This window comes from Lissotriton helveticus, chromosome 10 (genome assembly GCF_964261635.1).
Source record: "Lissotriton helveticus chromosome 10, aLisHel1.1, whole genome shotgun sequence".
In the NCBI taxonomy this organism is placed as follows: domain Eukaryota; kingdom Metazoa; phylum Chordata; class Amphibia; order Caudata; family Salamandridae; genus Lissotriton; species Lissotriton helveticus.
In genome coordinates, this window is record NC_136071.1 from 628311831 (window position 1) to 628325780 (window position 13950).

The 13950-nt window shown below is 38.5% G+C and overlaps 1 protein-coding gene across 1 annotated transcript in view; it reads right to left on the reverse strand.

Moving 5' to 3' along the window:
* SHISA9 (shisa family member 9) overlaps window positions 1–13950 on the reverse strand; it is a 1140149-nt gene that overhangs the window by 244386 nt on the left and 881813 nt on the right. Inside the window, exon 5 of the mRNA XM_078663164.1 lies at window positions 808–876. Coding sequence (XP_078519290.1) covers window positions 808–876 — 69 coding nt within the window. The remainder of the gene's footprint in view (window positions 1–807; window positions 877–13950) is intronic.

Below are 13950 nucleotides of genomic sequence, written 5' to 3' on the forward strand. Positions count from 1 at the left end.
TATGGACTTAATATATATGGTAGCAAAGCTTATGTTTCATAATTATCATTAATACCATTCATACTTTGATTAAGGGCACGTCATTCACATCATTCATGTACTGATTATATTATGTATGATAGCAAAATGTGTATTTCATATGCATCATTAATAACATTTAAACATTAAATGTTTATTAAATGTATCAATTATACCGTTCATGTATTAGTTATATTATATATAGTAACACCTCTTACATGTTGTATGTATCCTTAATACTATTTATGCATTAATTAAGTATTATGTGTATCATTCATACTGTTCATGTATTGATTATATTATATATAGTAACACCTCTTATGTTTCATAGGCATCATTAATACAAATTTTACATTGAATGTTTATCACATGTATCATACATACCGTTCATGTACTGGTTATAATATATATGGTAACACCTCTTACGTTTCATATGTATCATTAATACCATTCATACACTGATTAAGTGTCACAAATATCATTCATACAGTTCATGCATTGATTATATTATATATGGTAACATCTCTTATGTTTCAAGTTTAATATTCATACCATTAATATGTGAATTTTATTTTATATGTGAACTCCTCTTATTGTTCCTATGTAACATTTACACCATTCATATATTGATTAGGTATCAAAAGCATAATTTAATTATTTATTTTCAATTATTCACTTTACATCGTCTTTTATTGTGAGTGGGTGACTAGGAAAGAACAAATATATGTTATCTAAGCATGTAGATGGAGAAATAAACACAGGCAGCAATGAAAAATGGAGGCAGCTCACCATTCTTCTCCCCTTCCCTTCCTCCAACCCTCTGCAGATGATGTGGTGAATGGTGAAGATGACTGCTGTCTGTAGAAACAAGAAGCAGATGAAGGTCATGGGGTTTGTTTGACTTCCTGTGCCAGTTGTCGTTCAACGAGGTTGGTACTAATCCTCCACAACATGGAAGATGCTTAGATTAAGCAATCAGCATAGAAACCCAGAGCAAAAGTGCACCAAAGTTTGTAAATGTACATTGTTAAGTTATGCAGGAGGCATGGTAATTGCCTGTTCATCTATTTTCTACAATTAAGCAATAATAAACAATGATAACACATAATGAACAATACCACCATTTTTCTTAATGTATTAAAACAATATTCTGAAAACCTGACTAAAACATGCAAGAGGACACCATTATTGCCACATTTCTTCATCCTCCTTTTTGCTGATTAAAGTGGTCAATATATGCAAAGTAAACATGCAAGTTCACTTTGCTACAGCTTCCTTCATAGAGTTGATGATGAGCAACAAACATTTCTACAAAAAGGCATTGTTAGCCTTAAAGATCAAGTATAATGTCTAGTTATTTTTTGCCATATCTTGTACTTACTACCCTCATGTCTCATTGTGATTATGTTGACATCTAAAAGCACACATTCGTAATGTTCTGACTCATCATACTGGTTATCTCCCCTGGTTTTGTATGAAAACCTAAGAAAACCTAAGAATGAGCCCATTGGATTCAGTTCAGAAAACTTTATTTGATCAAATGTGACCATAAAAGCACATAAAAGAAAAGCAGACATTTTAGACATATCACAGTCAGAATATCATTTAAAAGACAATTTAAAAGATATAAAAATTAAAAAAGGCACGTATTTATTCATAGGTTCATTATTACTGAAACCATTTTCACATTGCGTACTTCAGTCTCAGTTTTAGAAATAAAATTAATAACCGAGAAACATAGTAAGGGTGAGTTTAACTTTTCTAGATTAAAAAACCCATCTTGATGCGGTTTACAATTCATATCGCATAGATTAGGACATAAAAATTAGATTTTAAAGTGTGATACAATGTGCAAAAAAGGCATAAAGTGCTTTGTGTATTGAGTAGAGACTCCATTGCATGGAGAGTATGGAAGTGAGAGGAATCAAGTACCCATTTGTGGGAATGCCACAAAAAAATTAACCTTGCTTAATCTCAACTGTGTGAGATAACATGTATGTTCTGCATTCTCTATCCAGAATAGGTCGGGTTCCAAGTCTTCAGTTGTTGTGAGAAGCCCCCATTGGAGGACTGAAGGCATATTGAGTACTTTAATAATTCTTACTTACTCTGTACGTGCAAGAAACCTTTGTTTTACCAATTTGTTATTGTGAGGACCTATATTTCATAGGACATCGAAAAGATGGCTCAGGCCTACATCCCTGAAGGTATTCTTGACAAATCCCAACCAAGGAATACCTGACATGTTATTTGAATGAAGACAGTCCTCTGCTACCTAGCAAGAAAAGCCACCTCAGGGGTAGCCCTTACTTTTAGTCATAATAAAATGAGCGCCATACTGACCTAATCCTCTAAATAAACTAGAACCAGTTATTGAGGTACGACAAAGCTAGATGTTAATTTAGGCATTACCAGGAGTCTACACAAGAACTTGTTTTAAACTATCTGGAGCGTGCTTGGGCTTGTGTAGACCCAAACCCCTGCCCCATAAGGGCAGATTGACAGGCACATACTTACATAAAATGTGGACATCTCTTTCAGGGGCTTATGAGCTAGCTTTTTAGTAAATCGAAATCGCTTCACAAGAGGCCACCATCTTCTGTTCTCTCTGGGTAATTAACTTATCCCAATTTAGTATCAAACAGTATGCCCAGGTAGTTGAAATTCGAAACCTTAGGGATGGGTCCGCCCAATAAAAAAATAAAATTTGAACGAGTATTTTTTAGGCAGCAGGTCAGTACAAAGGATTTTTTATGATTAATCTGAAGATTTAGATCCCCATACAAATGTTAAAACCATCTAGAAGGACCTGACATCTAATGAGGACTGCGTCGTCCACGTACAATAGCACATGTACTAGATCTGAACCTATTTTTGAGATATCTGTTGCTCCAGAGAGTAAAAAAGAGTCTAGAGCAATAATATAAAATAAAAATTAAAAAGGGGGCCAATATGCAGCCCTTACAGGGTGAGTACAGTCGCCAGTTTGGGTATAACATACCTTCATTTATTTTCCCAGTGCAGACGCTTTCCATTGGCTAATTAAGAAGCACATTGGCACATGTGCATTTTGGAAAGTAATGTATAGCCGACAAATATGGACTAAACCCCAATGTCTTCTATATCAGATATTTAGTTTTATCAATGACTATTTTGCCTTGTCAGTTTTCTAAAAACAGTTATTTTTGAGGGAGCTACTTAGCCATTGCAAATTTAAAAAAGTAAAATCGGCTAAAATCAGAAATAATGTTTTATTTAGCAAAGCACGCATTGTCATAGAATTCCCTGGCACTGAAGGGAACTATTTTGTCCTCGGATGTGCTCTTGTGAAATAGAAGAATACCATCATTGACAGTGAAGTTAGCCAATGGTTGAAATGATCCGTTAGCCAGTGGTTGAAGCTATGCTGAATGCTAGTATGGGTGGAAGAAAAATGTGAATGACACAACAACAGACCAATAAATGAAGAGGGATGGCTGAAATTCCCTACATAAAAGTATATTATATGCATAATTTTAGTAAAATCAAAGGTTTGGCTAGTGCCAGACTTCAAAAGGAATGAGTGAAGCTAGAGTCCAGTCACGGCTTAGTAACAGAGACCTTTGTTTATGGGTCTAATCTCTTGAGCAGTGTTACATTCACTCCTTGTCTCCACACTGGTAAATTAGCATGATGAGCAAAACACTCCCATAATTAGAAGGAATGACATTATAATTGGTGGGCAGTGATAATATCGAGTCTTTTATTTCGACTGGACAGAATATCGAGTAAAAAATATAGAATGGACATAATATCGACTAGACATAATATAGACAACAAAAATATCGACTAGAGAAAATTAATATCGAATAGAATGGACATAATATCGGATCAAAAATATAGAATGGACATAATATCGACTAGACATAATATAGCCAACAAAAATATCGAATTTAAGGTAAGTTAATATTAATTTTTATTTTTTGTGTAATATAAGTCTGTAGCGGGTTGTGGGTTTATAGGGGAATAGGGTGGGAAGTAATTTATTTATAATTAATTAAATATGTTAATTTATTTATTGATATTTATTTTGAATTAATTGTTAATTAATTATTAATTGGTAATTAATTAAAATATAATTGGTAATTAATTCTAATTGATTAATTGATAAATATTTTAATTTTAGTAATTTATTTTCTGTAGCGGGTTGTGGGTTTATAGGGGAATAGGGTGGGAAGTAATTTAATTATAATTAATTAAATATGTTAATTTATTTATTGATATTTATTTAGAATTAATTGTTAATTGATTATTAATTGGTAATTAATTAAAATATAATTGGTAATTAATTATAATTGATTAATTGATAAATATTTTAATTTTAGTAATTTATTTTCTGTAGCAGGTTGTGGGTTTATAGGGGAATAGGGTGGGAAGTAATTTTATTATAATTAATTACATTTTTTACATTATTTATTGATATTTATTTATAATTAATTGTTAATTATGTATTAATTGGTAATTAATTAAAATATAATTGGTAATTAATTATAATTGATTAATTGATAAATATGTTAATTTTATTAAATTATTTTCTGTAGCGGGTTGTGGGTTTATAGGGGAATAGGGTGGGAAGTAATTTAATTATAATTAATTAAATATGTTAATTTATTTATTCTTAATTATTTGGAATACATTGTTAATTAAATAATAATTGGTAATTAATAAAAATATGATTGGTAAATAATTTTAATTGATTAATTGATAAATATGTTAATTTCATTCATTTATTTTCTGTAGCGAGTTGTGGGTTTATAGGGGAATAGGGTGGGAAATAATTTAATTCTCATTAATTAAATATGTCATTTAAATTATTGGTATTTATTTTGAATTAATTGTTAATTAATTTTTAATAGGTAATTAATTAAAATATAATTGATAATTAAAATTAATTTATTAATTTTGAAATTGTAAATTAATTTATTGTTAATAGGTAATTAATTAGTATGAGTAGGCAATTTTTATAAATAAATAATTTTATTTTGTATTTATAAATAAATATGTCATAGTTTTTTATACACAAGTACAATAATGTATTTATTTGTAATTGGTATTACTATTTATGTTATTTATATCTATTTGTGAAGTATTTACTTTCCCTATTATTGCACTCTCTGAAGTTGGAATAGTAATTTTAACCCCTACGCTATACAACACTTTCCCTAATGTTGCACCCACTGGAGTGGGTATGCAACGTTTACAACGCAACTTTTACTATGCACTACCATTACAATGAAACTTTTACAACGCAAAAACTTTTACAACGCATACATTTACAAAGCATGTTTTTACAACGCAGATACCTTTACAACGCATACCATTACAACGTAAGTATTGCTAAGTATATAATTATTTTTAAAATGTTATATGTTTGGGTTTTTCGGTAAAGGGGTATTTTTAGGGTTCAGGGTCAGTTTTCAGTATTTGGGTAAAGGGGTATTTTTAGGGTTCAGGGTCAGTTTTCAGTATTTGGGTAAAGGGGTATTTTTAGGGTTCAGGGTCAGTTTTCAGTTTTTGGGTAAAGGGGTATTTTTAGAGTTCATAGTCAGTTTTCAGTTTTTGGGTAAAGGGGTATTTTTAGTGTTCAGGGTCAGTTTTCAGTTTCTGGGGTAAAGGGGTATTTTTAGGGTTCAGGGTCAGTTTTCAGTTTTTGGGTAAAGGGGTATTTTTAGGGTTCAGGGTCAGTTTTCAGTTTTTGGGTAAAGGGGTATTTTTAGGGTTCAGGGTCAGTTTTCAGTTTTTGGGGTAAAGGGGTATTTTTAGGGTTCAGGGTCAGTTTTCAGTTTTTGGGTAAAGGGGTATTTGTAGGGTTCAGGGTCAGTTTAGGGTTTTTGGGGTACAGGGGTACTTTGTAAAAATAAAGTAAAATTACATTTAAATTACATTAATTAAATACAATTAAATAAAATTACATTATATTATAATATTTTAAATTAATTTATATTAAAAAAATATTATATACTTACCAATACTTACGTTGTAATGGTATGCGTTGTAAAGGTATATGCGTTGTAAAATCTTGCGTTGTAAATGTATGAGTTGTAAAAGTTTTTGTGTTGTAAAAGTTTTGATGTAATGGTAGGTGTTGTAAAAGTATGCGTTGTAACGTCATACATCCCTGGAGTGGGAATAGTAATTTTAACCCCTACGCTATCCAGCGCTTTCCCTACTGTTGCACCCACTGGAGTGGGAATAGTAAATTTTACCTCTACGCTATCCAACACTTTTGCTAATGTTGAACTCACTATAGTTGTTACAATACATTTTAACCATTTTCTATGCTACGCTAAAAATGTTATATATGTTTATTTAATAATATGTTTTTATATATATATATATATATATATATATATATATATATATATTCACTGAAAAAACCATAGGTTATAGACCATATATAGTTAGGAATTAGCATTTAAAAAACCTTATTTTACTCACACAAAACCATTGAAATTCCATATATAGTTAGTTGCACTAACTATATATCGCGCACCCGCAATCCACTGCTGATCATGTCACATATTACATCATTCATGACATGGTCAGTGACATCACTGATGACATCACTGATGACATCTCAAATGACATCACTGATGACATCACTGATGACAACATCCAGTGACTGTATGTTTCTGTAAAGTTAAAATATGTCTTACATATTGAAGAATGAGTGGATGTATAAGTGTCTGGATGAAGGATTTAGTAGGTGCGTGACTGACTGTATGAGTGAGTGATTAAATGTGTCTCACTGAATGCATGGGTTAGTGACTAAACTGTCTTAATTTGTGCATCATTATGTCTGTTGTTCTGTAAACTGCTGCATGTGTTGATCATTAGCTATACGAGAGGCTATATGTGTTATTAATTGGTTGCCCAAGTATTTCTATGGGAGATTGAGTTTGTGTGGGGGTGGCTGGAAGGTGTGTGACTCTATGCATAGATGTGTGAGCAGTTTATTCACTAGGTGTATGAGTTCAAGAGTGCATGTGGAAACAGCTACATGGGCAGTTGACTGTGTGCATGAGTGTATTGATGAGTGAATGGATATCTCAATGCTACATGTCATAGTAAGTACATATGTAAAACACAGTACATGTGAGAGTTGGCATATATAAATAACTGTGCATGAGAGCCACTGAATGAGTGAGTGGTTGTATCGATCATTGTGAACTTGTATCAGGGATTGTATAAGAGAGTAAATATGTGTTAGTATATGTTTCAATAAGTAAGGTGTGTTTAACTGTATAGTTGAAGAAATGGAGGTGAGATTGTTTCTTTGCATGACTGACTGGGTGTGTGAGTAACTCCATGGATGAGTGGCAGTGTGTGAGTGTCTGTATACACTGAGTGTATCTAAGGTTATATTAGAGTCTGAAGAGGTTTATCGTATTAGCACAAGAATGATGTCAAATGAGATGTCATCAGTGATGTCATCAGTGATGTCATTTGAGATGTCATCAGTGATGTCATCAGTGATGTCACTGACCATGTCATGAATGATGTAATATGTGACATGATCAGCAGTGGATTGCGGGTGCGCGATATATAGTTAGTGCAACTAACTATATATGGAATTTCAATGGTTTTGTGTGAGTAAAATAAGGTTTTTTAAATGCTAATTCCTAACTATATATGGTCTATAACCTATGGTTTTTTCAGTGAATTTTCAAGGTTTTGTACATGCTAATTCCTAACTATATATGGTCTATAACCTATGGTTTTTTCAGTGAATTTCAATGGTTTTTAATAGCAAATATCATAAGCTGTCGAATGTCAAGTACGTGGTAAGTGAAAACATTTTCGTGTTTATGCACACTGATCTGCTTTGAATGGTGCCCCCCCCCCCCTCATTTCTATTAGGAGTACTCTCTCTTTGCAGATAGTGAAAGGTAGTTAACGCAGGCCTTTGCCCCCGTTGTAATCCGTCGTGCCTGCTTCTCTCTCCATTTGATTGATTGTTATCCAAGTATTTACTGTTTTAGAATTAGTTCTCTTTGGTTCATTCTCTATTTACAAACAAACACAGAGTCGCAATACTCTGTTTAGTCTTTGCAGATAACGAAAAATCGTGTAAAAAAAAAGAAAAGGAATCGAGCAAAATCAGTAGGCCACTAATGGGATCTCTTTTTGACCTCGCTAAAATAGAAACATTAGGAACAACCCCTCATGACAAATACAAAACTAGTGAGATGAACTGAACTCCACACAATGATGGCTGCAAAACAGCTCGGCTCCGCCACCCACCCCGCCCAAAATAACGATAAAGAACGGCTGCCATGATTGGTTGCGGAATGACCACGACGGAGCTACGAAATGGTGCTGCTCTCATGCTAACCCCAGCTTCAGTCTGAAACATCCAGAAACACTGTAGACTACCAATTCGATCAGTTCCGGTAGCGCCCCAATGTAACTCGGTAGAGAAGAACTAGCCCTCCCCTCTTTGACTGATGGTTCTTGTTGCCTGTCCCTTCTGTTGTCATTTAACAGAACTATTTAGCCTGCTGAAAGGGGTTGTGTTCCGACCGCTGGTTGGTGGAGACATTTTGACTATATTCTGTACCTGCGTTGTCGCGTAATGCGTCATATGACGCGCCGCGTTAGCGCATCCGGAAGTAATCCGGGGCGCGCAGCGCGTAACGTAAGCATAACAAGTCATGTGACTTGTTAATAAAACTTTTCATTGGTTCATTTTACTTTTCTTATTGTAATGGTGAAAGGCTTGGTCATATGACCTAAAAATTACGCTTTTCATTACTTCCGAACATTATTTTTTCTTAAATATATGTTATAATGTTCCAGGCTAATGTACTTTCCCGGAAATTTTACAACTGTCCTGCAAGTAAAATATATTCTTTTTTCGAGAAAAAGAGCGTTTCTTCGTCCCATGACGGAGCCGTTGAGCAAAAGAGGGTCGACCTGCTGTCTTAGTCGACGATACGCCTGAATATGAGATTCTTATCGATCACTTTATGTTGCAGGAATAGAAAACACAACAGCCCTTGACCATTTATCTTTACTGCGTTCCTTCGTATTATACCTTTTACCCTTCATGTAATTGGTCTGCTTTATTTCACTTGCCTTTTAATGATTCTAAAACAGTCACTATTATTAAAAACTTTACCAATGTATATACTACTACCATGTTTTCTTTTAAAAACCTTTATTGTGAAAATTTCATTATACAAATACGAGCCTATAACCACGTGGGCCTGCCACAGAGCAAACTGTAATCGTATATGATGAATAGACATTTACACTGTAGAGGAACGTAACGGGCGGGCCATTAGGTTGCAAGAACTAAGGTGTCTAACAGTTACGGAATCGGTGGACGTACATTTTATAATTAAAATACGACAGGGCCAGTTACAATAAAATTATCTAGATATACATTTGCGGGCAAGTACCATGGGTGACGTTATTTCGAACTTTCAACAGTACAGTAATCAATAACACATCAGAACTTAATATCAATAGGGATGTCGAAATAGTCAATCAATTCTCGTCCCCGCCCGCCATGTGCTTCAAAACTGCATACGTATCTCGTGATTTCAAGGTTCTGCAACCAGTACACAACAAGGAGTTACGAGTCCCATTTATTCCGGTGCCATTTTGGGCGAGGACGGGCAGGTCCAGGATATAGTCAAAATGTCTCTACCAACCATCGACTATGATGATGTTCATATGCTGTATTTATTAGAGTAACACTCATCTGTCCACATGAAATTAATTTGCCACAATCTAAACATGTCATTTTAATCTTTCCAAAGTTCTTCTAAATATTTGGGACCGTTTCCCTTGCCTCTGAAGCTCTCAGTGCCACTTCTTTGATGAATGTACTAGCAGGTCAGGGGTTCTCCTCCAAATCTCTCTTTAATGCAGCACTATAATTAATTGGTGCCACCTCTCCATATGACGATGCATGGTATAGTTACCACAACTATATTTTTTTTCGGTTCCTCTGGAGAGTTCATCGTGGCAGATGAAGCGTGTAACGTACCGGGCATTTACCTTTTTTTGCATGTACAGGAAAGGAAAAAAAAATCGAGCGTCCGAGTTCTAAGGTGTCCCAGGGCCATTTTAGTGGACCAGGCCCAAATCCAAAGAACAGGCCGCCATTTTGAGAGTCCTCTTGCAGCCGCCTGTCGCTGTAGCATCAAGAGCAGCCGAAACTCAGCTGAATGGCAACTGAAACGGTAAAGGGGCGCCCCACTACAGCAGACGAGCCTCCACCTAGGAAGGCCCATTCACGCCGGCTCCCCCCCCCTTCGGGCACCCCACGCCGTTATTCGGAGCAGTATTGTAGGATGGCCACACCAGTGCGGCAACTTGCTAGACATCACCTCGGTGGTAACCGAATCTCAACGCCTTGTGGTGTCTTCTATTCAAAAAACATTGTTATGCTGCCTTCGACCTATTCGCCGCAAGTGCGCACACAACTCAACTGCATAGCTTGCTAGACACCACCTCGGTGCCATCCGGATCTTGGAATGTCAGCACCTTTTGGTGTCTTCTCTTCAGAAAATATTGTTGCGCTACTGACGCCATCTCACAGGCTAATGGGGCGCCCCACGCCGACTTTCAGCATTGTAGAATGACCACACCAGTACAGCAACTTGCTAGACATCACCTCGGTGCCATCCGGATCTCGGCGCCCCACTGCAGATGAAGTGCCTCTCAACTATGAAACCACCACGGTGACATCCGGATCTTGGCGCGTTGTGCTGCCTTCGGCCTATTCGCACATCGGTCCGCTACTGACGCCATCTCACAGGCTAATGGGGCGACCCACGCCGAGTTTCAGCATTGTAGGATGACCACACCAGTACAGCAACTTGCTAGACATCACCTCGGTGCCATCCGAATCTTGGCATCTGAACGCCTAGTGGTATCTTCCATACAAAAAATATTGTTACGCTGCCTTTGGCCCCATTCGCACATCAGTCCGCAACTTAGACATCACCTCGGTGCCATCCGGATCTTGGCATCTCAGCGCCTTGTGGTGTCAGTCAGAAAATATTGTTGCGCTGCCTTTGGCCCCATTCGCACATCGGTCCGCTACTGACGCCATCTCACAGGCCAACGGGGCGCCCCACGCCGACTTTCAACATTGTAGGATGGCCACAGAAGTGCGACAACTTACTAGACACCACCTCGGTGCCATCCGGATCTTGGCGCGTTGTGCTGCCTTCGGCCTATTCGCACATCGGTCCGCTACTGACGCCATCTCACAGGCCAACGGGGCGCCCCACGCCGACTTTCAGCATTGTTGGATGGCCACACCAGTGCGGCAACTTACTAGACACCACCTCGGTGCCATCCGGATCTTGGCGCGTTGTGCTGCCTTCGGCCTATTCGCACATCGGTCCGCTACTGACGCAAACTCACAGGCCAACGGGGCGCCCCACGCCGACTTTCAGCATTGTAGGATGGCCACACCAGTGCTGCAACTTGCTGGACACCACCTCGGTGCCATCCGGATCTTGGCGCGTTGTATTGCCTTCGGCCTATTCGCACATCGGTCCGCTACTGACGCCGCCTCACGTGCCAACGTATTTTCTCCGCATTTTATACCCTATGCCGCATAACAGGTCATGTGACTTGTTTATAAAACTTTTCATTGGTTCATTTTACTTTTGGTTTCCTAATGATGGAAGGCTTGATCATATGACCTAAAAACAACACTTTTCATTGGATGAAAACTTTTTTTTTTCCCAAACGATGAAAGCCCCACCTTGTTTCTGGATGTTTCAGACTAAACTGGCGTCAGCATGAGAGCACCACCATCTCGTAGCTCCGTCGTGGTCATTCCGCGAGCAATCATGGCAGCCGCTCCCCACCAGAAGCCTGCAGGAGTCGGGGCCCCCAAAACTTTTGATGAATTCTCAAGGCGGAGGGGACGCTTTCGAGAATGGGGTCCAAGACCTAGCAGACAAGCGTCCGATTTCCAAGGTGTCCCAGGGCCATTTCAGTGGACCAGGCCCAAAAAGGAAAGAGCCTGCCGCCATTTTGAGAGTCCTGTGACAGCCGCCTATCGCTGCACCGCAAGAGTGGGCGCAACTCAGCTTAATTGCGGCTTTTGACACAGTGGACCAAAAACGGACGGAATGGCAACTGAAACGGTAAAGGGGCGCCCCACTACAACAGATGACACTCCACCTGGAGAGGCCCGTTCACGCCGCCTCCCCCGGGGCGCCCCACGCCGTTATTCGGAGCAGCATTGTAGGATACCAAAACCAGTGCTGCAACTTACTGGACATCACCTTGGTGCCATCGTTCTGCTGCCTTGGAACTATTCGCACAACAGTTTGCTACTGATGACCCACCCCCCGCGACGCCCCACGCCGTTATTTGCTGGGTGGCAACTTACTAGACATCACTTTCGTGTCATCTAGATTTCGGCACGTTCTACTGCCTTGGAACTATTCGCACAACAGTTTGCTACTAATGACCCACCCCCCGCGACGCCCCACGCCGGAAATCTGGACGTTGTGCTGCGTTGGGACTATTCACACAGCCGACCGCTACTTCGTTGTTTTTCCCTAAAAATGTTTATATGTTATTACTATTTTTGTTTTCTTGTATATATTTATAAATTATTAAAGTTTTATAATCTTACTACTTTGTCGGAGTGCTATATATTTTTAATGTGACACATAATTGTAAAAACTTTGATGTACAAAGAGTCATCCCTGGAATCTTCCGCTTCACGCTCGGTCCCCTCCCCAATCACAATACAGGATGGTTTTCAGATAATAGCAACGCTTCTGCTGTGACGGATCTCATCGAGTGTGGGCCTTGATCTACTATAACTCCTTTGAAGAGGGGTGATTCTTTACAGCTGTGGCCATAAACTACATCTGCAGGGCTAGCTGATAGCCTAGGACCGGCCTGGACAATCGGACACAGAGGAAAAGGAGTGTCAGAGGGTGCGGTAGTGAATAGGGCGAAAGGGAGGTGTCGGGCGGGCACAGGGTGTGATTCTCAGGGAAGAGCAGCGCAGATGGGGGGAGGTTTATTACCCATGCATAAGACAGAGAGCGGGGGTGACCACTGCCTGGGTGAGATGCTTGCGAGGGTGGGAAGCCATGCTAAGGATCGACAGCGTGCACAGAGTGGGTCTGGTCAAGGCATCTAAAATGGCTGCCGTGCACGACAAAAGTGTGGCATTTGAAAAAAGACAAGATGGCGCAGACAATGTTTTTCAACACTTCCTGATTTCCTTCGAATCGAACGTTAACAGACGTTGGGGCATATTACCAAAGTTAAGCGATATTTATCCCTAACGATGCATTGCAAAGATTTTTTTACCGTCAGAAATTATCGCAGATAAACCTTGCTATTATCAAGGTTTATCGCAAATACGATAAAAAACGACCGCAATGCATTAATATCGCTGAAAACTCAGCGATATTCATGCATTACCGAGCTAATGCTCTTAGCCATGTTATCCACCTCCCATTGGATAACATGGCTAAGAACTGCTCAGGGCAGCTGTTACTTTTTGGAGATATTCGCGCTTATCTCGAATATTTCCAAAAGTTGATAATAGGAGATAGCGATGTTAGCGACTGTTTCCAGTCGCTAACATCTTGGCATGCCCACTTTGCATGTCATTAGTGATAAATATCACTCACATGCAAAGTGGGGCCCAAGATGGTCGCTATCTCCTACTAGCCGTCGCTAACTGGTGTTAGCAACAGCTAGGTAATACAGATATAATTTTATCTCCGCGAAGCGGAGCGCTGTTACAGATATATATCTTGTTTTTGAACATTAATTTCTCAAAATGCACTGAAGCACATATATTGAGACCTAGCAAAGGCACATCGGGCTACCAGTCCCTAATATTTTACCAAGTTTCGTGCAAATCCATTCAGCCGTTCGATTATTATT